General features: G+C 32.4%; 5 protein-coding genes and 2 long non-coding RNA genes across 13 annotated transcripts; 4 read left to right on the forward strand and 3 right to left on the reverse strand.

Annotated features, from left to right (window-relative positions):
- Positions 1-68: 68 nt before the first annotated feature.
- Positions 69-5,268, reverse strand: LOC123720625 (proton-coupled amino acid transporter-like protein pathetic). Of its 2 annotated transcripts, none has more exons than XM_045677321.1 (10): positions 5,250-5,268; positions 4,458-4,570; positions 3,637-3,781; positions 3,129-3,259; positions 2,934-3,064; positions 2,542-2,658; positions 2,093-2,290; positions 1,756-1,861; positions 806-1,022; positions 69-445 (listed from the first exon to the last, which is right to left on the reverse strand). In XM_045677321.1, exons 3-10 carry the CDS (start codon positions 3,757-3,759, stop codon positions 248-250), a joined length of 1,221 nt encoding a protein of 406 aa, XP_045533277.1. In that variant the 5' UTR covers positions 3,760-3,781; positions 4,458-4,570; positions 5,250-5,268; the 3' UTR covers positions 69-247. The 2 variants fall into 2 exon arrangements, with proteins under 2 accessions (XP_045533277.1, XP_045533276.1); XM_045677320.1 differs by lacking the exon at positions 5,250-5,268 and adding an exon at positions 4,867-5,013.
- Positions 5,269-5,705: 437 nt separating this feature from the next.
- LOC123720405 lies at positions 5,706-7,764 on the forward strand. 2 transcript variants are annotated; one of them, XM_045676998.1, is made up of 4 exons: positions 5,706-5,867; positions 5,937-6,045; positions 6,129-6,767; positions 6,846-7,764. In XM_045676998.1, exons 1-4 carry the CDS (start codon positions 5,805-5,807, stop codon positions 7,616-7,618), a joined length of 1,584 nt encoding a protein of 527 aa, XP_045532954.1. In that variant the 5' UTR covers positions 5,706-5,804; the 3' UTR covers positions 7,619-7,764. The 2 variants fall into 2 exon arrangements, with proteins under 2 accessions (XP_045532954.1, XP_045532953.1); XM_045676997.1 differs by having other exon boundaries at positions 5,711-5,867; positions 5,919-6,045.
- Positions 7,765-7,984: 220 nt separating this feature from the next.
- On the forward strand, positions 7,985-9,567 carry LOC123720406 (zinc finger matrin-type protein 5). The gene is made up of 3 exons (XM_045676999.1): positions 7,985-8,546; positions 8,742-8,876; positions 9,174-9,567. The coding sequence occupies exons 1-3, from the start codon at positions 8,420-8,422 to the stop codon at positions 9,425-9,427; spliced, it is 516 nt and encodes a 171-aa protein (XP_045532955.1). The 5' UTR covers positions 7,985-8,419; the 3' UTR covers positions 9,428-9,567.
- Positions 9,146-10,140, reverse strand: LOC123720408. The gene is made up of 2 exons (XR_006756059.1): positions 9,749-10,140; positions 9,146-9,671 (listed from the first exon to the last, which is right to left on the reverse strand). It is a non-coding gene; the product is annotated as an uncharacterized LOC123720408 (long non-coding RNA).
- Positions 10,141-10,293: 153 nt separating this feature from the next.
- On the forward strand, positions 10,294-11,721 carry LOC123720407. Its single transcript, XR_006756058.1, has 2 exons — positions 10,294-10,911; positions 11,271-11,721. It is a non-coding gene; the product is annotated as an uncharacterized LOC123720407 (long non-coding RNA).
- A 906-nt stretch (positions 11,722-12,627) lies between these two features.
- On the reverse strand, positions 12,628-15,433 carry LOC123720829. 5 transcript variants are annotated; one of them, XM_045677608.1, is made up of 8 exons: positions 15,302-15,433; positions 14,859-14,915; positions 14,377-14,496; positions 14,244-14,300; positions 13,700-13,750; positions 13,523-13,633; positions 13,296-13,370; positions 12,628-12,930 (listed from the first exon to the last, which is right to left on the reverse strand). In XM_045677608.1, the coding sequence occupies exons 1-8, from the start codon at positions 15,317-15,319 to the stop codon at positions 12,820-12,822; spliced, it is 600 nt and encodes a 199-aa protein (XP_045533564.1). In that variant the 5' UTR covers positions 15,320-15,433; the 3' UTR covers positions 12,628-12,819. The 5 variants fall into 5 exon arrangements, with proteins under 5 accessions (XP_045533564.1, XP_045533563.1, XP_045533562.1 ...); XM_045677607.1 differs by having other exon boundaries at positions 14,859-14,960; positions 15,302-15,417; XM_045677606.1 differs by lacking the exon at positions 15,302-15,433 and adding an exon at positions 14,998-15,149.
- Positions 15,434-15,667: 234 nt separating this feature from the next.
- Positions 15,668-26,892, forward strand: LOC123719955. The gene is made up of 10 exons (XM_045676302.1): positions 15,668-16,007; positions 16,587-16,734; positions 16,949-17,991; positions 18,061-18,229; positions 18,597-18,769; positions 19,861-20,081; positions 20,680-20,844; positions 22,503-22,632; positions 24,102-24,191; positions 24,474-26,892. Exons 1-10 carry the CDS (start codon positions 15,933-15,935, stop codon positions 24,888-24,890), a joined length of 2,631 nt encoding a protein of 876 aa, XP_045532258.1. The 5' UTR covers positions 15,668-15,932; the 3' UTR covers positions 24,891-26,892.
- Positions 26,893-27,264: the final 372 nt, after the last annotated feature.

Consider the following 27,264-nt stretch of genomic DNA (forward strand, 5'->3'; position numbering starts at 1 on the left):
TCTCTAACAAAATATTTTTTTAGGCGGTATCAAATAGAATTTTAACAATATAACATTTAGATTAGCGCCATCTACATTAAATATTTGTTTTTTTTTCTTTCTATAAAATCATCCATTGAAGAAAACGGTTAGTATTCCTAGGTTCGATTTTAAGAGTATGAGCTAAAATGGATTGACTGATCTCAAAAAGATTTGGATTTGAGCCGAGTGTAGAATACGGGCCTCTTAAGCCCACAGCTATTTGGACTTATCTAAACACAGACATCAACTCATTGATATTAACAACGGAACCACACACGAGGAAGAAACATCCAATTGAAATTAGCACAATACATTTCCACAATCTCCAATTATATTTGCCCAATCCAGGCCGTTCCCAAGTTGTCAGCAAATAAATCATGTTGGGCCAAATGAAAGCCATGTTGGACAAACAAAATGTTCCGAGCTGCAAAAAAGTACAACAAAATTTTATTAAAATGCAAATAAACCCTTTTGGTATGTGGCATTGCTTCATGTATCGTGTAATGTGTTTATAATTTATTTATTTTTCCTTTTAAATAATTGTACATTAATTGTTAACACTTTTGTTTCTATATAGCTGCTGCTTTTGTGTATAGCTGTCACTTCAAATGGCACTGAAAATCAGTGTTTCTAGTGACAACAACAAAACGCCGAGTTGGGGCCAATAATTATTATCAATTACATAGTAATAGTAAAAGCTTACTATTTCTATCAGCTATATTAGCTATCAGCAATTAGAATGTATGCTGCATGCATGATTCCCAAAGACATTAAAAATACTTACGAATCCCATCAAGGCGTTAATATTAGGGAAACAAACGGCAATAACACCGATTAGCATCACGAAACACGCCCTATATATGAGTTCCCATTTCAGCAACTGGTCTTCGGGATGTCGCTGTTTCAAATAGTAGAAGCACAAGTTGAAAGGTGGCCAGAAGTTCAACGCGTGTGTAATGTAAATCATGATGACAATCAGGAACTTTAAGATCTTCGGCCCACTATAAGACAATTTATTTTGTGAACACTGTACACCTTTATACTATTCCATAATACCAATACTTATCTATAATAATACTATAAAAAGGAAATATTTGTGGTTTTGTAACGAAAAGATAATTGAACATTAGAATGCAATATTAAAACAAATGTTAGTTGTGCGAAACCGGGACACGTACTTCGTTTCATAACTAAAGAATCGACCAAGCCAATATTTCTTTTTGTCTATTCGTATTCATTTGTATCTTAATTTAAGTTTATATCTACGTTACAGCCAAGTCTACTTATTACGTAGATTATTTCAGTGACGGATTTAATAATCAAGGTATATGCTGTGAAGTTGGGCTAACTTGCCTTAACAATCCAACAATTTCGTTGAAAAATTTTTAACGCAAACCAACCAGTTTGCAACCTCCAACCAGTTGTAGGACTGATATGTATGGGTTGACAGGAGGAAGAGAGAAGATGAAAATACATTTTGTGCAATTTCGCTCTTTTCACTCATACAAAGTGTGCGTCGATTACATGTTGGAGGGCGCACTAGCTGTTTTACTCTAGAATATGGAAGTCTGCTACTCGTCATCAGCAAATTTTGCAGAAATCTTTTTAATTTCTATTAAGTAGCAATAAATATCCCAAATGCCGCCCCAAAAATCTGCCGCCCAAGGCTACAACCTTCTCAACCTGCTGGTAAATCCGCCACTGGATTATTTATAGTTATTAGAAAGTACTAACATTGTCATAGGGAAATTCACGGTTATAGGCGATTCACAATTTTCCAAGAACGCAGAATATCCAAAGAAGGATACATTAAACGTACAGCAAATAATAAGAAACATTCCTAAAAAAGCCAAATCAATAATAAAAAAATATTATAATGAATTTAAAAATATGTATATATTATGTTAAAAATCATTTTCCGCATCGAGTAATTTCATATTAGTTATAGTTACACAAGTCCCAAAATACATGTACTCTACGACCAATATATTTTTCACAACCTTTCGGTAAATAAGTTTTGCTTTCTATTTTTACTGATTTCTCTTTGAAAGAAGAATTTACTAGAACTTACCAGTAACTAGAACCAGGGGGTATTTTTTCGGGTTCTCCATGTTATTCTCAATCGGTATAACGACACCTGCACATGACATACTGAACACCTGCATACCGACGAATTCAAAGTACTGGTACAGTATTGTTATCGGAACCAAGCCTTCAAATGAAGGATTGTATACGAAAGCGTAGTAGATAGCAACGAATATGATGAACACTGAAAAAATTACACGATTTATTATTTATTACACGATCCAGTTTGGAGTTGAATCTCTTAAATTACTGATAAATACACATCGAAAAAAGGCCAGTGAACTCTTTAATACTTTAATTAATTACCTCCTTTTATTTCTCATTCCACTTCCTAATCAGATAATGATGTACATATGTGATGTATGTATTACACAATATTCCGACTAATTATAAAGTGTGTGTTAAATTAAGGTTTTGAAAATATAATATACTCACATACAACAAGGTTAGCGCCTATAGAAAATGGTGCCAACCACTTCAAGTGAGTTATCAAACATATTAATATTACCGGTATTATCATGCATGCCAGGTAGACTCTTAGACTGGGATACCCTGAGAAAATAATTACAAGACTGGTGACAAGAGAACGCGGCCAGTGTTCCAGCAGGATTTCTTGCATTTCGCGCAGTTTGTTTCATGATCAGGAATACTCGTATATAAACGGGAACAAGTCACGTGCTAATGACGAGTTTTCATTTACATTTTCTCTACACATATACATTTTCTAAGACTTTAGTGGGCAGTTAATTACAAAGACAAAAATGCCTTGTGGACTGAGCTACATAGCAGAATGAACAGAAATTAGTAATCTGTTAATACAATAATACCTTCATTAATCCCCTCTATAGACGTTCTTTGGGTGTTCTCAACCAGCTGTTTAAGAGATTTCGCTATAATAATTTGATAGCAGGCACAAGCACCGAATAAATCTATACAAATGATAGCGTCAATGGAGTATCTGCAAATGTAAATATCGTTATATATGATCGTCTTTAGTAATTAAACAGTTGAATACAAATTACCTGAAAAACCTGGAAAATCTTGCAACTTTAGGGTTTGGAAAGCAAGCCATGGCCGCTTCTCCTACGTCGGGGTAGGACATACTTGGCACACGAGTTCTTCGATACAGCTTTTGGGCTGACATCACTAAGATCTGCAAAGTGTTAAGCACCAACTAAAATATTGTTATTTGTGTGGGTTTAACAAGATTATATAATTAAAAAAGATATTCTGATTGCGCTCTAGTTTATAGCGATAAGGCCGCCAGTTGGCCTCCTTTTCATATAATTATATCAATTGTATTATGTTTCTGCAACGAAGTATTAATAAATAAATAAGATGATTTAATTTTTATATTGAATTCTCTTGAGTTATAATAGCATCTTAAATTTGTGTTAGGGCGTATCATACCTACAATACACAAACCATATATCAAACTTTATATAAAATATTTTGATTCAACAGCTTCACCCAGAGAGTTATGATTATAGCTCTTACCGCATAAACAAATTAAAACTTATAATTACTTACGTATAAGCAGTAACCCATGTAAATGCCAAAGAGGATATTAAAAGGTGCAGCTATGGCAACACCAGCCTTCATGTAAGCAACGTGACCACCTAAGATTCCTCCTCCCAAAGCACCTTTCACCATGTGGGCTATGGATCCAATGACACTGCAATTTGAGCAAATAGGCGATTGTTTGTCGGCTTTAAAAATACCACATTTTACTTGCCTTAGTTCTCAAAGGCCTACAATCAAACAGAATCCACTGAATTAGTAACTCTTATTTGATTTTATTCGCTATTTACTTCTTGCCAATCACTATATTTAGAAGCGTATTCACTTTGCTGCCCTTTATGAAAACATTTACTAATTTTGTTCAGAATATCGAGGACTGTGAACGGCAGCAATACATCGATCTTGACCCAACTCTGCTTACTGACTCGCCTGTCTACCAAATGCAGACAACGATTATATATTTCAGCCATAAAATGCGCAGAGGCGAGGAGAACTGATCGTGGTTGGTAACACGGAAGTGAAAACATCACGTGGACGTTTACCAAACATGTGGACCGATCCAAGTGAAAGACTCATCGTCCTCAAAATGTGCGCTGTAGTAAGAGAGGCGCTGGAGAGAAACAGGTGGAAACAGATTGTCTGCTTTTTGGGGTTGCGATTTGCTTGCTGATCACGACACTCAGACATAAGCTACCACCCCAAGAGAGAAAGAGAAGACTAATTTCATAAACAAGCGTCTTTTATCGATGAAGATGATTCACCTATCAACGTAAAAGGATTGCAAGAAAGAGAATTTAATACATTTATGTATTCTACTATTTTCTAATTACCCTGTCGGCTTGGGAATATTCCTAAATTTCACATAGTCGAAAGCATCTTCTTCGGCCTGGTTTTTAGTGTGGTTACGGAAATTTCCTCGTCCACCTGGCTCTGCTTTTAAAGCCTGTAAGAAATCACTTTCAATAATCACAAAAAAAAACATATTTAAAGTTTTGAAATCTGGTAATTCCATACAGACGATCGTATAATTTTTCAGAAATGGTAGGTTTTATAACGTTAAGAAGTAGTAAATATGAAGCGCTGAGCAAAAGGTATTAAAAAACTTGGATACCATCAATTAATATTTTTTATTAAGTCGTCCCAACTACATTTCTTAACAAACAATTGATTTCGTGGGAAATGTGAGGAAAATATAATAATTATTTGAATACCTTGAGAAAAAACATTAAATAAGCTTACCATTTTAACAATACAAAATTATTTAAATTAATTTACAAATAAAAACATTATCTAAACACGCATAAACAGTTTCACAAATTTATATTAAAAAGAATCTCAATGTCAACGTTAGTCTTCTATCAGAAAAAGAATTTTTGGTTGCCAGACTTATTTCAAGTAGAATCTCTGTAGTAAATTATCCAATTTATATTAAAAAGAAAGTCAATATCAACGTTAGTCTTCTCTCGGAAAAAGAATTTTTGGTCGCCAGATTCATTTCAAGTAGAATCTCTGTAGTAAATTATCCAATTTATAATATTAGAACTATTAGCTAGGTGTGTTACTGGATATTATTTAGGGTTTAAATTTGAAGTCGAAATAAATATATTCTTAAATTAAATTACCTCATCCTGGTTAAGTCAATCTTCAACTCGCAGTTGCAAGATTTTTTATTAGATCCGGTGATCTACTTTAAAACAAAATAAATTTTCATTTTGAATCTTATATATAGTATTTAGTGTACAAAAAGTGTGAACTTTAAAAACATCTCATGTATCATAATATTGTGTCTGTTTAAGAAAAATAGTAGTAGTGTTTCGAAAATTTAAGCGGTTGTAAAACGCTTTTAGTTACTAAAATGCTCACTTCACAGCATTACCTAAATATGATTTATGGCCCTCCAAATACAAGGAAAGGTGTGAGAATACGTCAGTATATAGAATTACGTAAGTATTTAAATTATTTTTTTAGATAAAATATGGAAAGTACGTTCTAAGGTGGTATAAACTGCTAATGCGATTAAACACGGCTGCTATTCAAAATGAAATTTCACAAATCGATTTTGCGGTATGGATATAATGAATCAGTTTAACGCCTTTTATAAACACTAGTCATAATGTGATGTAACATACATCACATTATAACTAGTGTTTAGTGGAGTGTATTCTGAAGTTGTAACGATGAAAAGGATTATGCATATTCTATTTTTGATGAGTTTTGTTTATTTATTAAAAGCTGACGAGGTAAGTTTTATAAGAATTAACAAGTGTTAACTTATATTTATTTATCATTAGAACTGCATCGTTTCGCAGGATGCAACCCCTGATGAAAGCAAAACTATTTTCGAAGACTATCCATCAATAGAATTAGCTGTCACTCCTATGGATGTTGCCAGTGATATGGACGAGAAACCTGACTATGGTATAAGATTATAGATGATGTTTTATATAGAGATTAATTAAATTTTTATAACATATAAAATATTATTGTACGTACCCTTACAGCATATTTGAAGGACTCTTCCAGTGAAGAAATTTATAAAGCCGCTAACGTCAGTCAATTCAAAGATTCTTCAAGTGAGATAAAAAGCGAAAAAGATAGTGAAAAGGCAGAAGAGAATTTAAAAGATACAGATACTGCTGGACCATCTCACAGTTTAAACCATACAATCATATCTGAATCACGAAATAATACGGATAGTAATAAACAAAATAAAACTTTAATGTATAAAAGTGTCCATGACAGCAAAATTTTAAATGATAATGAAACCATTGCGGATAGCCAAGACGATGACAAACCTGATGTCGAATTAGTTGACAAAACCTTTAAATCTGACTTAGAAAAACCCAGTAAAAAAAGTACTACTTCACCGAAACCAAATACAACAATAGATGATATGGATGATCTAATACTAGAAAAGTACATAAAAAGTTTTGACGATGATGAATTTGATAAAAGTCTTCATCACGAAACTCAAAGTAAATTTGATGAAAGTGATTCTGAACTCGATGGATTAGATCACGATTTTCAACCAAGCAGAAGAATGTTTGATTTTGTTCCTGATATGAATTATAAGGGAAGATCTAAAAGTCGTGAACTTTTGGAGACTAGTATTCCAATAACTGCACCTGAGCCACCATTGGGTAATTTATTTACAGTATTGTATACTTTACATATTAATTAATATAAGATAACTATAATAATATTGTGTTTCTTTCCAGATGATAGACCAAATACTTTCCCATCTATATTATTACCAAATATACCCGTACCAGATCCATACAGACTGAAAAACATACGGTTACCTCACAACAATAATGAGGGTTTATTCCAATTTGGTGACTCACAAGATATACTAAACTCAAGAGGAACATTATTTGGATCGAATCTTGCAGAAGAAAATAAGCTTAATATTCAAAATGGATTCGGCATGTTACAGGAAATGATAAATAATCAAAATAGAATGGCTCCAGAAATTCCGGACATATCCGGCCCCAATAAATGGAATCAAGCCCTTACTTTGCAGAATGAAGCAAACACATGGATACCCAACGTGATGACGGTACCGAATAGATGGAAACTGACACCGGGATACCAAAATATTCCAAATGGCTGGTTACATCTGAGTACATTAAACATTCCAAATGGTTTTATTCCAACAAGAACAAAATTATCTCAAGAAATATACGATCCTACGGACTTTGAAACAAACTCTATCCTTCCGTTCGAATATACCACTTTAGATTCTAACGCCTATCCCTACGTTTTAGCAAAAAGACCCAAAATAACTGAAACAAATAGAAACCTTGTTATACCACCAAGTCTTCCCAATCCTCAGCTACCATATATTGGATTTGGTATAGTAAGATATCCTGGTGCTTATCCAACTTTGGAACCCAGGTTGATGGGTGGAAGAAATCTTGCATTGGTTCCTAGGTCTCAGCGATTTTTAATAGACAACAGTTTTCTCTACAATCGAATGTGCTGTTATTAATTTGTAAAATTATAAAGCATATTTAGTTACCTCACAGCTATAATCACGAGGCTATCGTGATTGACGAAAAAATGTCGCGATGGTCTTATAATAAAAATTGTTGCAATAAAATTCCTTTTCTATGGAAAAGGAATTTTAACAGTGTTCATAGACCATTATTTAAATAGAAGTTCATATACAAGTATAAATGTTATATTATTATTAATCATTATATTCTTATATTTTAATATTTAAATAAATAAGTTTAGCTATTGTATTTTTTGTAAAAAAATATTTTAATAACAAACATTACCTACATAGTAGATAGGTACAAAGGGGGCCGGTTGTATATAACGCTACCGCCTGTAAATCACGGAAAAGAATCATACACGTATGTAAAGTATGTGAGTATAAAAATAAAAATAATTCAATAATTCGTACACTAAAACACATTTAAATTAATTTACTTAAAAAAAATACTTGTTTACTTCATTATTTATAACGCAAATAAGATTTATTTGATAACTAGTTTTAATGCTTGCCGTAAAAGCTGCTCCTTTATAATTATCTGTCTATCGTTAATAGGAATTCAGTCAAGTATTGTCAAAGTCAAACAATTTAATAGTCTGTTTCAATCAGCTGTAAAGGAAAATATGATTTATATTTAATAACGTAAATATTGTGCTTGTATTCAGTCCTACGCTTTAAACTATTTAATTTTTATTTTTTCTTTGTATTTTTAATACATTTTATCATAACCGTCTTGATTATGTTGCGTCCTTTATAATTCATATTCAAAATTTGTTAATATTTCCTTGCATCATGGGAAAGAGGTACCATTGTGAGTATTGTGATAAAACTTTAGTAGCGGCACCATCGACTATCAGGACGCACAATAATGGAGCAGTGCACCAAAAACTCGTTAACGATCATTATCAACAGTTCAAAGGTTTGTATTTGTTGCCAAACTTAATACGGTATTCGATTTATGTATTAATATGGTATTCGCTTTATGTTTACCTAGTTTGGTGTAGAATACTAGGTGAACAGCAGATATGCATCTGCTTTACAACGAATTTTGCAGTTTGCTTTATAGACGACTTGACTTTATTTACTTTATCCTTAAAATAATATATTGTTTTAGACCCTGAGACAATACTAGAAGAAGAAAGCTCAAAGAGACCTTGCACTAGATATATTACAAGCCAGTGTCCTTTCGGCAGCATATGTAGATATTCACATTACACTCCAGAGGAAATCAATAATTTAAAATATTATGGTAAGTTTTAGTGCTATACATGTCAAATATAATGTAAAAGATTATTTGGTACATTATTATATGTTACTCTCTGTTCGCTGTGCTTTTGTTCACCTAAAAATATTCAAATAAAATATACAACTTTAAAACTTAAGAAAAACATAGATGAAGCAACTTCATTCAGTGAGACAGGTTCAATTAATTTTAGCTATTCAAATTAGTCCTAAATCATTCTAAAGTTAAATCATGTCATAACTGAGTATTAGAAAACTCTCAAATTAAAACTCATGTTACATTTTATTTGTCTATTTATTGCAGTTGCTGAAAAGAATAAATTACAAACAAAAAAACCAGTATCATTTGGGGATATATATGAAAAATTTATAGTTGACAATACCACACAACTTACCACAAAGGAAAATGAAAGTGTAATTTATGATTCTAATGGATACACACATATTTTGCCATGGGCATATAACCCTATTTTTGACAATTACAGTGATTTGCCACCAAGTATAAAGAGGTTAAAAATGTCTGATTTTGATAATATTAACATTGTGACATGGGGTTAATATATTTTTCACAAAAAGTTGTATTGTTGTTTATTACTTATGTTTTATAATACTTCTATCCAAAAGATCCATGCTTGCATGGCTGTTATTAATATGTATTTGTAATTTATAATTTGGTTTATTATAACTTTAAAAATCGCCTTATAGTTCTTGTTCTTGCTTTATGACCTCTAGATGTAACATACAATAAAGGTGGGTAGTTGATGAATCTGAAATGTGGCAACACTGTTCGATGCATTGACACCTGTAACATTGATGTATTTATTTAAAAATCAATAACTTATTAAAGTATTCGGTATAAAAGTTTTAAATCGCACCTACTTGGCATGGTAATGCAGCAAAAAATAAGAACATTAAAAATAAATAATACAGCATTTTATATGCACAGTTCAATTATTTTTGCAGTTTTATGTGTAAAATATTTGAAAAGCAAAATTGAATAGCCAATTTCTTTGAAATTGTTATTTTTTTTATGTCAGTTTCTTTTGAAAAACCATTTATATTAATTTAATACAATTTCCGTAAATTTAATATCTATATATATAAAATTGTTGTCACAATGTTCATTCCCATACTCCTTCCAAACGGCTTGACCGATTCTTATGACTTTTTTTTAGCAAAAAATTATTTTCATTTATTTATGATACAACATACATACATACAGCCCTTAATTTTCACCCCTCTACTATCAACCCCTATATTGTGTGTTAATTAGAAAAATATGACTTGAACTCCATCATCGGTTTATATAGAGAAATATTCACAAAAAACAAAGTTTTCATTTTGGAAAACTGAACAGTGTGGGATAGCAAAATGTTCCATGTATATACTAACAAGGTAGGCTAAGTAAAATCACAGTAATGAGAAACGAAGTTCGCGGTGGCAGCTAGTTACATATATATAAAATAAATAAAAACATAAAATAGCCTTTAAATTCTTACAGCATATAAAACAAGAAGATAGTTTACTTACATATAATTATTAATCATGTTAGTAATTAAGTTTGTATCCTAAATTTACTTGTGTTAGTTTTGCCTTAACCTTACTATTAAACTATTATTCTTCATTCTGTAAGAACTCCTCTGTAGGTGAAGGCCTCCTCCAAATATAGCCAGTCCTCTGTAGATTGGGCTACTTGAATCCAGTTGGAACCAGCTGTTTTTATGATGGCGTCTTCCCAGCTAGCCACTGGTCCATAAGTTCTACCTCTTTCTTTTACCCTGTGCACCCGCCCATGTTACCGGTCACCGTTTTCGTCCATCTCTTGTCTCAGTTACATATATATATTACATATAATATAGTAGTTATTCAATTCATTCCCATACCCAGTAGCTATTGCTTTACTAACAATAATTTTCAATATAATTGTTTTTTCTTGATAAAATTTCAAGTTAATGATGCGTAAAGGAAATTAATATGATTAAAAATAACTTTGATGTGAAAGCATAATGATACTTTTACTTTTCTGTGGAATCAAATTATATGTAAGTTATTAATAATTAATTTTCAAGAATTTTAATTAATTTTTTTCTTAATTATTAAGAAAAAAACCATGTTAACAAAAGACAATACTAAGTTATTAATTATTATTTATATATCTGCACTAAATAAATAACTAATGGGTTGTTTCTACAATATATTTTTTTATTTGAATTAATCATAAGATAAACCTGATGATTAATTAATTTTAAAATTTATTTAATTAGTCTGTCCTTTGACATACTCCTAGGAATCTTCTATCTCGCTCTATCTCGGAATCCCCAAAAGGCTTTAGCACAGAACAAAATACGCCATTATTGCGTCTTTTGTTTTACTTTCTCATCCCCTTGGGTTTTTCTGGCAGATATTTGTATCAGTACAATGTGAAACGTTAAACAGTCCACTGTTGGTCGTACTAAGCAAGCAGCACAGTCAGGAATTGCCAATATTAAGAATGAACAACAAAGCACTAACCCCGAAACCTACGAAGATAAACCTGATTCACACTAATAAAATGATAGAAATTATAAACTTTATGAAAGATCACTATCTATCAACAAATTATTTTTACGAAGAAATGTTAAGGATCGAAAAGACACACACAATCAAAGACAAATTGAGAAAAATGGTAACATTTTTAGAGCGTCCTGGTAATAAGGATTTAAGAAAAAATGTGCTGCAATATTATTGGAAGACGAAAACTTTACTTCAAAAGGCTAAAAAGAAAGACCCATGGAGAGTTAAGCCAAATGACGTAGTTATAAATTATTTGAAGGATCCTTTTAATTATTGATTAAAATACAGTACGCATTTGATGTCATTTTTATTTTAGTTAGTGGCGTTACGCTCTGCTATAGATGGCCCGTGAAAATTAATTTAGAAACCCATGCATACTCTAGTAGCTCAACAATGGTAACATTTTGTATGAAATAATATTGGCCTACGTTTCAGATCTCCTTAATAGGAGCAATGATTCAACAATTTTCTTTTTTACAAATCAAATCAAAATCGTTTATTCATATAGGTAACACAATGTACACTCATGAACGTCAAAAAAGTAATACATATTAAATGCTTCTAATTTTACATTTACTGCCAGTTCTCAAATCAAGGACGTAGAACGGACTAGAAAAACTGGCAATAAACTCTCCACTTTTTTAACGGCCAAGTTTTGTATTACACACTGTTTGTAAGGAGCTGCAACCATTATACCATGTTCCACATGACACCTTTAAATAATTATTAGTTAATAAATTAAAAACAAAGCTTTATCCTCTATCAGCAGGAGCCATGGTGGAATAGGAGCACGCACATACATTCTCGTTGGAACAACACGCAAATACATAGTCGAAATAACTAACATCCCGCTTGCAACTCTATAAAGCGCAAATTCTGCCTCACATGGAATACGGTTCTCACCTCTGGGCGGGAGCTTCCCAGTACCAGCTCCTTCCACTTGACCGTATTCAACGAAGAGCGATGCGAATCGTCGACGACCAATCACTTTCGGTCGGCGGTATCGCTTCACATCAGGTGAGCCTCTTGCCCGTTTGGGTGCTATTACATTAAAAAAAATCCAAGTCCGACTAGTCACCTCAAGTAGCATCCGTTTACGAGTATGACGCATGGCCAGTGATCGCCCCCCTCGCCATATTTTAGGGAGAGAGATAACCAAACGCGTAGACGCCATAACTTTGTTTGTTAAAATTAAACATCAGAACGCCAATGCTAAAAACTTTATTGTTGTCTGTGTATAATAAATATTAGCAAAATAATTAGTCAATTTAAACGAAAAATCCATATCGTTATAATAGTACTCTGAAAAATATGTCTTGAATTTTCATGAAGACATTTAAACAATACGCACTTTTATTAAAATTGTATGTACATATTTCTCTTTGTTAAAGTACTATTTATTCAGAATCATCATTTATTACATACAACAATCGTGGTGAGATCTTTTTTAACTCGGTAACAAGGTCGTACAAATTAGATCCTGGTTGAAATCGTAGATGTAATGAATTCTGTAACAAAAACATTTTGAAACTCCAGAAATGTAGCAATAAGGTTAGTGTTCCTGGCAATGAAAGATAAAAAATAGCAAATTACAGTTCAGCTATACAACTCCTAGGCTCCCGGCAACCGATTTCTGTTGCGTAATAGGCAAGTAAGTGATCAGCTTATTGGCCACACGTTATCTACTTTTAAGTCTAAGGCAAGAAGTTTTCTTCACGATGTTATCCTACGCGAGTGTTCAGGTATAACCTATAGGAGCTATATATAACTAATACTATTATATAAAGATTCGAGATTTTTACTCCATATAGTGTATATATTTTATTTAATATTACATAACATGGCGCTTAATATTCTTTAATTCTATACTTACAATATTTGTTTGCGGTTTGGATCGTAAAAATAAATCTGTATTTACAGGCTCTTCGACAACATCGTTCCAATAATCCTAAAATATTCAAACATATTTAAGAATTTGCGCGGGAATATTCATCTTTGCTATGCAACAAAATAAATATAATTGCATGTTACCTCGTCTTATTTATAACGGATTATGTCATACTGTAATATGCATATTTTATTCAACAAACAAAGACTCACACCACTTCGAAGTATATTTCTGTGGATGACATCATCAGAAGGGTTTATTGGAGTTGCAGCTTGGAGTAACGCTGATTGTCTAGCCACTTCCAATACTATATCAGGCGGTGCCTACAATTAGTTTACAACAATGTTGATATTAAACGTAAATCATCTTTAATACTAATAATTGCTTACCTGTACTAGAGTGATCGATTGTTCGTATAAGTCGTTCTCCAATAGGAAGTCCTGCATTTGTGTTACAAAATATTAGAATGCGTGAATTGAATCTATAATCGCAAATTTTGCTAATAATAAGACTAGAACTTTATAAAAGGTGGCAACTGTGCGCTGGGAATGAATAAAATGAATTAAAAGTCCCGCCAAAATTGTTTATGTCAATATAAATATACGTAATGAAAATGGATATAATTATCGGTAACGTTTCCGATAACATAATATTTTATCCTTATTTATGCCACAGTTCCTTTTTATAAATAATATAATTAACCTAGAATTCACTACTACAGACGTTTAAACTCCCTACACATATGTGGGTAACACTGAAAATGTTTAGAACAGGCCCGTTTGAAATATTGCTAATTGAAACGTTTTTGTATTTCAATTCTAGATTAAGCCGTTTTTCATTTTCTAAACATTTTCAGTGGTACCTAGGTATGTATAATAACTACTGCTATTATTATTAGAACGCAATAAATAATAATATAAAGTTCACTAAAACCTTTACAGTCTTGTGCAAATTGTCTTCGTCCGTAATATTTATAACTGGGACTTTTTTCTGAAAGTAGTACAGTCCTTTTATCAACAGTTGAAAATAAATTATTAAAATCCGAATATTTGTCTTAGCTACTAACTTCTGTATACGGATATTGAAGAACAAATCGACGGCCAAAGTCTTTAAAATCATTTGGTATTTTAAAATGATTATAACCATACGTCCCAGCGCTTTTCTTCTCTGCGTTAAGTTTCATCCTCTGTCAAATTAATGATAAAAATTCAAAATATTTATTCCTTTTTATAATTGAAAAAAAAAACACTTTTTTAACCGGATTAGAGCTATTAACAAAAGACAATCCTTCTTATAAGTTTAATTTTATACACGTTCTTACTATAATAGTTAAAGAGATTATTTCATTTATTGCGATCTCAGAATATACTTACCTAAAATTATCGAATATTTCACATCACTATATCTGACTGAAGTTTACACCTTAATTAATTTCAACGTCTCAGCCTGATTTTAAGTTGTAATCAAACTTCGTTTATTATTTACAGTAATAGTATTAGTTACTACACTCATTCGTAGAATATACATCTTCTACAGAATTTTACTTACCACTCTTTCTTCAAATGATCTTGAAATTGCTTCCATATCTTCCGCGTATTCGTTCAACTTAAACATTAAATAAATATTAATGCCACATCTACATACATACATCTGAAAATCACAATCTTAAATATTTTTTTGATCTTACACACAGACCAAACTGCTGAAGACAAAATATTAAAGATATTGGTATTAATTTATATAAGGTTTTCATGTCGTACTCTTGCTTGTAAATATTAGGTTTCTCAAACCTACTTGTCAAGTACGAGGAGGTATTTTTTATGAGTTATGGTCATGCTTCGTTGTGAAATATAATTATTTTGATACTTAATCTAAAATTATGTTTTGTTGTACTATTCTGAAACTTAAAAGAACTTCGTCTGTTCTATCCTGTGTACCATTACTATTAATAATAATAGTATACGTACCTACCGTATGACAAAAATGCTTACCAACTTGTTAGGTATCATGACTCAGCCCTGATCTAAATAGGTGAACGGCAATAACCAGACGTACATAACGATTTTAGTTAATGTTTACAAATATATTATAGTGTATTCCCTATTTCTAACTTTTTTACCACAATTACAATTTTGCAGTTCATAGGACTCAATCCTTGTGCTTTTGTTTAATTATCTTAATTCAATGCAATTAATGTAATTAAAAATAATTATCTTATTTTAATAAATTCAAAGAAATAATAACTTAATTATATGACAAACAGTCAGCTACAGATAACAAGTATCAGGAATACTGTCAAATATAAAATTCCACTTTGACATTGACGGTCTTAATTCTTCGGAGTTCGAAGTCATACTTCAACATTGAGAATTGGGTTTTGCTTTTGACTTATGATTTATTTCGTACATAAAAATTATACCTACCATATCATGCATGAAGATGATAATAGAACAATGTAATCAAATTTGTATAGTTTTGTGATTGTCATAACTTATTCAAAATATTTTAATGTTTTATTATTGGTTTCTCCATTTAACATGAAGTACGACTGTTTGACGACGTTGTATTGGTTTGAGAGATGAATATTTTTCTCTTCGCTTTTGTGTTGTGAAAAAGGAAAAAATGTTTGGAAGACCGAGGTGCAGGGAATGGACTCCTTTAACCACTCAGCAACTTCGATTACGAAGTTTAATTCAGGTGAGCATTACCATCAAAATTAGCTTATTTAAAAAAATCATAGGTGACCTCAGGGTAAATTTACTAACAAACGCCTACACTTAGTGACGTATATAAGAGTAAAAAAGTTTGCTTAAAACAACATACACTCAGTGAAAATTATTTCTTTATACATATTAACCTAATTGTCTAGCATGATTGTTATGTTAATTTTACCAGATTCACTTAATATACCACTTAATGTACCATAACAACCCAATTTGCCAAGTTTATTTGAATCAATGCAATGTCATTTAATATTAAGTTTCTTTTACCTTGTTTAAAAATTTTAAATTAATACCAAATATCAAACTTGTATTTATATTTTTCATGTCATCACAATTTAATAAGAGTATATATCTTAAAATATTTAATGTGGGAGATTCTTATATGAAAATTATATACAGATTTGTCTTAATTTACCTGCCTTAATAAGAAATTGTACTTCTTTGTAAATACATGTTACAGTAACTCACATTATATTAAGCTTGACTAGTCCAATTGTATTAAGGTCAATCTAAATATAATGTAAATTACTTATCATGCACAATGTTCTTTTAGATTGTTGGCTACAACATACGCCCACCAGAGTGGTGTAATCATCAATGTAGCTATTACTTAACTCTACATCACACAACGATGTCAGCGCCGTTCTATACAAGTGAGAGAATATCATCACCACATCCTAAATGGAAAGAAATTGATTCAGGTACAATAGTATATATTTGTGTGGAGAGTCAGGAAATAAAATGTTCCATTATATAAATATCTATAATATTTATTATAGTTCATACAAACAAGAGTATTAAAATTTGAATTTACTTGTAATTTAGGAAACCAATAGTGGGTAATTTTATTAATAAATATAAAATCATCATATAAGATGATTCAATGTTAGCATTCTAAGTCAGAGTTACTTTCAGAAATCACTCAACGAATATCGTCAACAAATGTTGTTATACGAATCTGGTGTCATATGCTCTCACCTTGCAAAGACGGTGAAGAAACAATTGATCAAATCCAAGATACAATAATTCAAACATGGGGCGTCTATTTTAGCGGTCTTAGATACATCGGCGCAAATTTAGCACTCAATTTTAATTCAGATTGCTTTAAAAGCAACACACTTGTTTTCCAAATGCTCGGAGGTTACTTCTGTTCCTATAAAAGTCTAAAATTAGATATAATCCCACCAGAAAATGGCCCTGAACAGGGTTCTTTTTCATCAGATTCATCAGACCTTTCTAAAATTGAGTCTAAGTTAGTAAAAGACATAAGGTTCATATCTCCCAGAAAATTAAAAAAGTTAGATAAAGAATATTCTAAAAGTCACAGTCCAGTTGATAGAGGCTTTAAGCAGAGTTTTCCAACTCTCCGGCCCTCATCTAGTTTAAATATAGGTAGGAAAAGGGATGACAGCGCCGAGAGGATGCATAATCCCAATCAAATATACGAACATTCGCCGGATTTAGTTAAAGAATTTAGGACCAGTGATATCAACTGTGATATAAAGGGCGAAGACGTATCTAGAATAGACTTGAGTGAAACTGCCGAAAGTTACGATTTGAGGAATGAAATGGACGGTGTTCCAAAATATCGATATATGGCGTTGAATTTTCTGAAATCGGAAATTAGACCGAGCTACAACGCGACTAAATTGCAAAACCTCCATTTACTACAGTATGCCATAAAGAAAAAGCAAGAAGCCGTTCAAGAGATTAAGGAAAGTATATACAAAAAGTCAGCGTTATGTGACTCAATATCACCGCCAGAATTTGAAGGAAACTTAAAGAATAAAAGTAAATCACAGCGAAATTTGTTTTCTCCACTTGAAGATGATTCAAATGAGATGAAATCTTCTTCGCAGAGTGATTTGACCAAAAATGGAAAGATAAAGGAAGATAAAACTCCTGTATCTAATGGACCAAGACTGACTTTAAAATTAAACGATTTGCTTTCATATAAGGTAGGTTGTTTATTATATTTAATTCTTTAATGCTAATGACCAGCTTTAAGATAATTATTTTTTTTTTAGTCTAAGCCGTCTCCCTTCCAAAGGGCAGAGCACATTAGACTAACAAAGCAATTAGAAATACTTCATTTTAAGCGACTTATCCTCTCAGATGAAAGAGATAGCAAATATGCAAATATTAGAAGACTGAAAGAGAGGCAGGCGAAGTTGTTTGAAGAGAATCAGGATGTTGGTAAGTGAATTTAAGCGCAGATTTGAAGTTTTTCAATAGAACTACATTATATCTGAGTAACATAGGTTATATTCATTCAAAGGAAGAGGTTCGAGTCTGTGATACAATTAATCAATAAACCATGTTCTATGCCATTTAGTGAATCATTTTTGATGGGTTTATACACGTTTACATATTAGGTAATAACAAAATAGCTATAAATAATAATATCGTTGTCAAATTGATTTTGAAAATGAATTAGAATTTACAAATATTAAATGAAAACTTTTCGACTTAAGTCACTTCTGAACGTATATCTGTATTGTTGTGGCCGTACTAATGAATGATTCAATCCGGCAATTAAATATTTATTTCATTTTCCATTCAGGCTCTGAGCTGATGACGAACTACTACGCGTTATCACGTCGCAACGAGTCGTTAAAGGAATTGCGCGAATCGTGTAGTGCGATGCGTGAACTCGCAGCGCGAAATCACGCGGCGCTTAGTAACTGTAGAAGCGAGTTATTGCTACACCTGCAGAAGATATTTTATATAGAGCAGGTAATGCCTTGTTTTAAAGGAAATTCAGTACAAGAATACATCATGGGATGTGCTTTATTGATATCGGTATGATTGTATAAAATAAAGTTCTGACAGTGCGCCAATGGACCATCTCTCTATGTGCGCTTTTTACATTCGCTCGAACGGTGAAGAACACCTCGAGGAAACCGGCTTGTCTTTTGGGATAAAGTCGACGGCGTGTGTCAGGCATCGGCGGCTTACCTACTTGCCTATTATATTGTTAAATTATCATACAGTAATAGAAATCTGAGGCCCAGACCTAAAAAGCTTGTAGCAGCACTGATTTTATTTCTTTATGTACTCGATTAACTTAAAAACTATAACGGATTGGTACAGTGTTCTCCAATAGATAGTAACCCTCTGTCTTCTTTGCCGATGAGTAGCATTGTGTACCTATTCAAATTTAATGACGTGGAATAAGTGATACCTGTATCTTATATTCCATAATAAACATATTTTTTATTTTATTTTATGGTTTTATGTACATTGATTGAAATACGATTGAAGTCGCAAAAATGTCTTGCCTTTTTCTCTAGAAATTTCTTTTGTTCCGGCAACTTGTTCGTCGTGGTTGGTATCGCAAGTAGAAGTTCTCTATCGTTCTATTGTTTTGTATAATTCTAAGACGTCTTTTGAGATAAAATTTTTCGTCTCTATTATTCTAATGGACATTGTATGGCCGCAATATTAGATGAGGTTATGCAATATTATGCAATGTGCTGTTGACCAATGTGCAATGATCTGGTCATTAACAGCAATTTTTTTTCTAATTCAAATACGAATTATTCTAACTTTATATGATTTTAAAATATGTTGATACATATATACAATGAGCAACATCAAAAAATTTACATAGAAACAATTATATTAAACAATGAACATCGACAGTAAATATCTTTATAAAGCCCTAGACTTTTGACTAGTCATTTTTAAAGAAAATTAATTCGGTGTATTTGCAATTTTACTAAATCATCTGTCTCTTTTTGTCTTAAGCTAAACATGATTCGATAGAAAGAGAGGAAAGAGTACTAAGTGCAATTAGCCTTAATCTTTTATATTCTCAATTTCAGAAGGATGCAACCACATGGACAATAATTGATGTTCCTCTACCCATATGCGGTGATGATACTCGAGCATCGAACCCGGTACCGGACAGTGTGGCTACGGGCTTTGTGGCACAGGCCACAGTACTGGCTGCCGCGATTTTGAACCAACCTCAGCGCTACAAAATCACTTTGTTGGGCTCTGCTAGCAAAATACTCGATATTACACCAGACTTGCCTGATCCAAAGTATGTATGCAAACATGACAATAATTTTTTCACTTTTTTATAGTTCATCATCTGTCCCTTTTCATCAACCATAACACAGGGACTTAGATGACATTTGTCACAACCAATTTGTCATGAAGTGATTATTATTATTATCAGTTTCAGTATTAGAATACGATTGTGCAGTTCTTCCATTAATTCAATATATACATCCACCTTTCGTCTCTTTCTGTCAAATTGTTTTTACGCTGTGATGAAAAGAGATAGAGGAGTTTAGCTAAAACGGTGCAAATAGAACGCATTTAGGCTTTATGAATAAACTAATTTAATGCCTATTATAGTTGATAAAATTTGAAAATATATATAAGGAGTTTATTTTTTATTGGTTTTTGAGTTAACGTAATGTATACATACCGAATACTTTTCTAAGTGTTGTCGCTTTTTAAAAAGAATTATAATTAAAATCTAGCCCTTTTGTGTCTTCATTGCAATATCAAATGCCAAAAAACTTACACGTGTAACCAATATTATAATTCCCGGCAAATAATCAATACATGGAAGTTGTTTTTGGGTTTTTCGTACTATATTGGTATGTTTATAGTAATCAATATTTTTTCAGCCTGCCGCTCTTCGCGAGAGGCGGCGATATGACCCTATTCCGTTATGCCATGTTCCTGTTAAACAAATGCATAGCACAATTACTCTGGGGAAGGGGTTTAGCCGTTCACGACATGAGACCGACTTTGGCTAATTTACAACGCCTACTAATTACGCCCTGTAATCTGTAAGTATTATTACTCCGGTTAACTACTAATAATCTCTAAAGCATGACCAATAAAATAATCTCGCCATATTGCGTTTTTTTTTCAAATGGCAACATCTTTCAGATGTCAATGTCAATATCGACCGTCAATGCAGGGTCGATTCTATTGCATGCTCTAAATCTTGGATATTGTGTGTTAAAATTATATATATATATATATATATATAACAACGATGTTTGTCGGAAAGAACTCTGAAGGACTGAATGTTTCAAATGTCAGGGCAATTTGCATATTGATCGGGCTTTAACTTAAATTGCAATTTCGACGTGTATGCAATTTCGCAACTTGGGATAACGCGGTACGATATTGAAGCCTGGATCACAATTGCTTAGACTTTGCACTACAGGCCCTGATGTTTCTAAACACTCCATCTCTCTAGTTATTTAAAAGTTTGAGATACAATAATGGTATTTATTTAATTTTAAAATGAATATTTTTTAAATATTTTAGTCAGATTCCTTCAAATTATGTGCAAATATACCTAAGTGTTGTTAATAGTTATGGCTCAGCGACGGTATTCTGTAACTTCCAATATCGATAGCAGTCATTCAATGTGGAGTTGGTACCGCGCAATCCCAATTGTAACATGGGGCTTCAGAGATAATCACTTTAAACAGTAACGGTGTGGGAATGACAGTAGCTCGTCACGTGACCGTTTTGTCGTTAGTCGGTCACGCCTGTCGAAAACTGACTTTGTCTTTAGCCTGTGCTAATAAGATAATGAACTACATCACATACAGCAAAAGAAAATATCGGGATCGGTATGCCTATTGCGGGTCACGTACTGAACATACGTCACACATCGTTAAACGGGCTATTTTATTTTTTAACTTTAAAAATTGAAATAGAGTATTCATCATTTTATTTAAAAAAATTGTTATAAAAGTTTACATTTTACATTTTAAAGCCATGTTTCAAACAGATTACAGTCAACACTACGCTTTATTTTTCATACTGTCAAATATCATATTGTCTTGTCTGTGGAACTATTACAAATGAATGTACTCTGTGGTTAAATGTCAGTCTGTTGCTTGGTGGCATGGGCGTTATGATCCTTCTTTCCATGACATTGATTTTGATAAATTTAGACACGAAAATTTGCGATATACTTTTATTTGAGGATAAGGATAATTTTAGTTTAAAATCTATTGCAAAATTGTAACTGTTTATAGGTATTGACCGAGTACTAACATATTTTTTCATACAGTTTGATCATAGACATTAAAAAAACCGTATTCAGTACTGCCGATAGCAAACTTATATAAACGAAACATTAAAGATAAACTACATCGAACTAAGTGAACATTTATTATTTCGAATTTCTTGTTTATTCCACGCCATATGCGTGCAATGAGATTTCCTTTTTGACCAATCACAAACAAGCGAAACGCGCTAACGTTTCGATATTCGTTTTATGGTTCCACACCCCGTTATAATGGCACCAGTGTAAGAATTCCTAACAAACGTGTTAAAGTGAACAGAAATGTAATTTTGATCTAAACGAAACAAATCACGCTTCTAATATTTTCAATACTATAATTCCGTTTTGTTTGTATAAAATTTCTTTCCTCCAAGAGGTGTATCCACCTGTGAATTTAGACGACTTAATTTTAAACAGGTCGGACACGTCAAAATTATTCGGTACGTATCAATGGTTGGCTGACGGGGATTGTCCGAGAACGCAGTCGTTAAGAAGTCTACTCGCCTCTGATAGAGGGAAATGTAGCAGACAGTTTAATAGATTTAAGGTAAGTTAAAAGAATATTAGAAGAAATTCTCGCAATTGTCGCAATCGCAGAATGCCAAAGTTTTGTATGAAAGTTTTTATCAATAATCGCGCTCCTACGACTTTTGTCGCTAGAATAATATAGATTTTATTGCCTAAAAGTTTTTGTTATCTTATCACTTAGAATAACGGAGCATTTTTCTATTTGAGGTTTATTAATTTGCTTTAGTATACATAAGATTTTAAATATAAGCATCAAACATGACATCCTATATCGCATAGTTATATCAAAGTCTCAGAGATTATTTTCGTAAGTGTCATTAAATTAAAGTATTTCCGAACCAATTCGACTCAGGGTCCTTTAAGAAAAGAGCGTACCAATTCTTAAAAGGCCGGCAACGCACTCGCGAGACCTCTGGCATTGAGTGTCGGGCGGTGGTATCACTTAACATCAGGTGAGCCTCCTGCCCGCTTTCCTCTGTTCTATAAAAAAAATAGTAAGGTTTTCGATTGACTCGCCGAAATGCGAATTTACACAGATGGATTAGTTTCGAACTTTAGTCTCTTGTTTATAAATATTATGACAATTAGCTTTGCATTATGAGCTTTTTCTGCTTGTTTTTTGTTTTGTATGTTTCATTTTATTTGACTGTTATGTAAGCGTTGGATATAAACTAGTTTAAAGAAAACACTTTTTTACCGGATTAAATTAAAGTAATTATAAGTTTAATAATAATACATAGCTTCTATCCGGAAAAAAAGTATTTTTTTTTAATGTGTAAAAGTTATGTTAACAAAAGACAATACTATGTAAACTAGTTATCATTTATTAAAATCATTTGGAAGTTGTCATTAATACATTATCCTATCATCTTTCTTACACTACTAATGGGGCAATGTTTATTTTAATGATTCCAATACGGCTACAAAACTGCATTTATAGCCAATGCAATTAACAAACACGTTTGCATGTACAGAAGAATCTATAGGTGGTAAGTAACATTGTAACTTAAATGTTATGCGTCAATTATTTTTTTCATCTGTCCAAATGTATACGGTTATTTCTCAGAAATCTATAGCATGGTATTTTCAGACCAATACATACATGACATTGACGTTGTTGTGACAAAACAATTAATTTAACTTGATTGACCAAATATTTTATCAGATATAGTATTCATTTATTTATAAGTGGGAACTGGGTAAAGGAGCGTTCAAGTATTACGTTACGAATTTTGGGGGGGGGGGGGGTCTTCTTGTATTGCGTTATTGATAGTATTATTTTCGACTTTTCAGTACTTTACACCACATAATAGTAAGTTTTAGGTATAAAGAGTCACTGGGGGTGGTCACGAAACGTTTTACTTATAGTTTAATTTAGTTCATGTTTGTGCGTAGCGACCGCGTTAGTGAGAAAGTAGAATAATGATGTAGATTAATGTAGTCAACGCGTAATCGACTCGTATTGTATCAAATGATTGCATATTTCAGGAATGCGTAGACGGACACACATCGCAAAAGAAATCGCTGCAAAGACATAAACACTCAAGAAGCGATGGCAGTTGCTATCAAGAGGATGCCGTAAGTAACCTATGTTGTGTTCTATACCAGTTGTGACCGTAGGTATAAAAGGATCAAAATTGTTTATTTCATACTTTATTTATTTATTAATATCATACATAACAAACACATCACTAAACTCCGTTATCTATGCTCAGTTTGGGGGTAAAGTGATGGGAATTTAGATAATTATTTACGATAAAAATCTAAGTTGATTTACTCACTCACTAACCTATCAAAATATCTGATTCATACTTAACAGAGTTCTGTGATATAACAGGAAACTTCATAATTTTGTTCCAGAATATCACAGCGCTAAATACGTCATCTACATCGATTATGGGGAGTGAATCAAACTTGTATAATATAAAATTAGCAGAATCCAGTAATTTCAAGACTCAATCGAACCCCGAAATATCATCAATGAACAGCGAAGATGTGCTTTTCACGATAGGCGATGATGAGAAGCTCCTCAAAATATCATCAAACAACGATGATGTATCCGAAATCTGCTCGGCCATCAAAGACTATTGCGCGAAGACAGACCTACAAAACTTCGATGTGGTGAAGCATATGAAATGTGACACAGATGTGTGTCCGGAAATTGAGGATTTATGTGCGAGTTGCGATAGGAATAGTGATGTGTGTAATCTGGAGTGTTCAAACAATGTGTCTGACGTTATTGTTATACCCAGTGCCGAGGCGATCATTGAGGATTGACAATAGCGCCATCTAGAATTTATTAAAGGGCTGTTATTTTTAATTAGGTACGGTAGCGAATATTGCTTATTCTGCTATACTCTGTTAAATTTACATAATGAGAGCTAGACCAGACGCTTTGCACTTTCATCAATAGCTCGGTCTGACAGGAAATACTTTTAATTTTCGAGGTTATGGGCTTGCGTTAAGATGTATTTTATAATTCTCAGAAGGTAATATTGGCTTTAAAGCCCATCTAACAACCCATGGCGGATATAGATCGCTACTGTCATAGTATTTGTAATTTTCTGTATAGTTAAGATAATTTACTACACATATATATCCATCATAAATGATAAAAAATCGTTAAGTATTATGTACATGCATTAGATATACATAATAGAATTCTTAAAATCGAATTATATAAATTATTGTCTAGTTGGACGTCGAGGCAGAATACGAAATACCAACTACTTCTATGCATTTTATGCCGCGCACCACCACTATGTGGAACCAGCTGTCCACTACTATATTTCCAAACCAATTATACTTAAAGTCCTTCAAGAAAAGTGGCGTACCAATTTTTAAAACGCCGGCAACGCACTCGCGTCGCCTATGACAATAAGAGTGTCCGTGGGCTGTATGACTTAAAATCAGGTCTGCTTTCAGCCCGTTTGGCTCCTGTGCTATTAAAAAAAATGTTGTATGGTAAACAGAGACATAAGCATTTGTATAACTGCATAGTTAAACGTGATTAGACATGTGAATGATAACGGTATAAGTGAACTCAAAAAAGTCTTATCGGAGTTGGAAATCGGAACTATGAAATGTTGTAACGATTATTAAACCCAATAAAACGCGGACTGTCTGTTACCATGATAACCAAATACATCGTGATGGTAACCATGGTGATGAACGTCATGGTCCACGGATGTACGGGACCACAGTGTAAAGGGTTCACAGTCTGAGTACGACTCCTATAATGTGAAACATTAGGGAGTCGTACAAGGCAAAGTGCAATACGAAAAAAATCACTTAGGATAATTGTGACCTCATTCAATTTTTAACTTGGTTAGAAAGTATAACGTCGTAAATAGATCGCGCTAATCCCCCAAGTGATTGTATATTAATCAGAAGTCTGTAAATATAAATTTTTGGTCCATGTTACGTGTAGTAGATTTCAAAATGAGTTTATATGTGATATAATATAATTTCGATTTATACATAATAATTTATTGTAGCTATTTTAATGATATTATAAAAATGTGTCAATTTATAATAAATGGTAATGGCGTTGGGTTATTTTCTGTCATTGGCTTCAAATTTAAGTTAACATTGTTTTCAAACAACTGATTATTACATAAAGTCCTTACTGAACGTATTGTATGTATTTGACGAATTCACAGTTGATAATTAACATCTTTCCCGCAAGGATTTTGGCATGGACGACGTCTAACCAATCTTAATGGTACGTACTACTAACTTTTTTCTACGTGTCTAATTAAAGTAAAAATATAATCTCGAAGTATACAGTATGTCATTTTTGACAGTTCACTTGAAATGGCCGTGACGCTATCCATGAACCTATGAACAATATATTTAATTTCATATTATATTGTTATTTAATTTAATTAAGTTATAATTTGGAATGTTTATCTAATATAAACCGTGTTTATTTTAATAGAAAGCTGGGCGCAAATACCAAAATTTGTTATGTTATAATGTTATTAAAAAAAAGGTTTTTTTGACTATAGTTGTAATTTTTACGTATTACTGAACAGCCAAAAAACCGTGGATTGAGAACAATATTCTATCCTATGGGTAGCATGTAATGTGGTAAACAAAAATGTTACCATGGCAACCAACACGTCAGCCATACGTAGACTAAAGGTCTGTAAAATATATCGTTAGCAAATGTATGCGCCTGGGGAGACTATTAAAATATATACCTTTTAATCCACAGTGCCTAAATTCCAGCAATAAACAGTCCGCATATATCAGTTGTAAAATAAAAACATAAATCTAGTTTTGGTTTTTTATTACTACGAATGTATATTTCTGACTTGATGCAGTGGAACTATTATTTTTCTATAAAGAATAAATTTTATTGTTAATAGTGTTGTTTAGCAGGATCGACTGCAGATCATAAAGACCAACAGTTGAAAAACTTAAGGATTGTTCGCGTCGCTTGGTAATTAATTCATATAGTGGTTGCTAGAAGAGATCGCTCGAAAGCGATAAGGCCGCAAGTTGACCCTAAAAATACATAAAATTATTCGACAAAGTAGTTATTTGGAACCGGCTCGTTATTTCTATAATGAATTTGTTCCATCGATGACATCTGCAGAAAAGTCAGCAAACATATACTTCCTTCAAATGTATATGTTCTACGTCT

This window comes from Pieris brassicae, chromosome 2 (genome assembly GCF_905147105.1).
Source record: "Pieris brassicae chromosome 2, ilPieBrab1.1, whole genome shotgun sequence".
Classification (NCBI taxonomy): domain Eukaryota; kingdom Metazoa; phylum Arthropoda; class Insecta; order Lepidoptera; family Pieridae; genus Pieris; species Pieris brassicae.

Bases quoted from the DNA above. Each gene is read 5' to 3' on its own strand.
- LOC123720625 (XM_045677320.1), bottom strand. The intron at 3,782-4,457 runs GTAATTAGAAAA...CTCAAATTGCAG, and splicing joins AATATTCCCAAGCCGACAGG to TGTCATTGGATCCATAGCCC. The intron at 2,291-2,541 runs GTGAGTATATTA...TAATTTTTTCAG, and splicing joins AGGCGCTAACCTTGTTGTAT to TGTTCATCATATTCGTTGCT.
- LOC123720405 (XM_045676997.1), top strand. From the start codon at position 5,805: ATGAAAAGGATTATGCATATTCTATTTTTGATGAGTTTTGTTTATTTA. The intron at 5,868-5,918 runs GTAAGTTTTATA...ATTTATCATTAG, and splicing joins ATTTATTAAAAGCTGACGAG to AACTGCATCGTTTCGCAGGA. The intron at 6,046-6,128 runs GTATAAGATTAT...GTACCCTTACAG, and splicing joins GGACGAGAAACCTGACTATG to CATATTTGAAGGACTCTTCC.
- LOC123720406 (XM_045676999.1), top strand. From the start codon at position 8,420: ATGGGAAAGAGGTACCATTGTGAGTATTGTGATAAAACTTTAGTAGCG. The intron at 8,547-8,741 runs GTTTGTATTTGT...ATATTGTTTTAG, and splicing joins TCATTATCAACAGTTCAAAG to ACCCTGAGACAATACTAGAA. The intron at 8,877-9,173 runs GTAAGTTTTAGT...TATTTATTGCAG, and splicing joins CAATAATTTAAAATATTATG to TTGCTGAAAAGAATAAATTA.
- LOC123720829 (XM_045677606.1), bottom strand. From the start codon at position 15,063: ATGAAAACCTTATATAAATTAATACCAATATCTTTAATATTTTGTCTT. The intron at 13,634-13,699 runs GTAAGCAATTAT...AACTAATTGTAG, and splicing joins AATCGATCACTCTAGTACAG to GCACCGCCTGATATAGTATT. The intron at 12,931-13,295 runs GTAAGTATAGAA...TTTTTGTTACAG, and splicing joins CCAAACCGCAAACAAATATT to AATTCATTACATCTACGATT.
- LOC123719955 (XM_045676302.1), top strand. From the start codon at position 15,933: ATGTTTGGAAGACCGAGGTGCAGGGAATGGACTCCTTTAACCACTCAG. The intron at 17,992-18,060 runs GTAGGTTGTTTA...TTTTTTTTTTAG, and splicing joins ACGATTTGCTTTCATATAAG to TCTAAGCCGTCTCCCTTCCA. The intron at 18,770-19,860 runs GTAATGCCTTGT...TCTCAATTTCAG, and splicing joins AGATATTTTATATAGAGCAG to AAGGATGCAACCACATGGAC.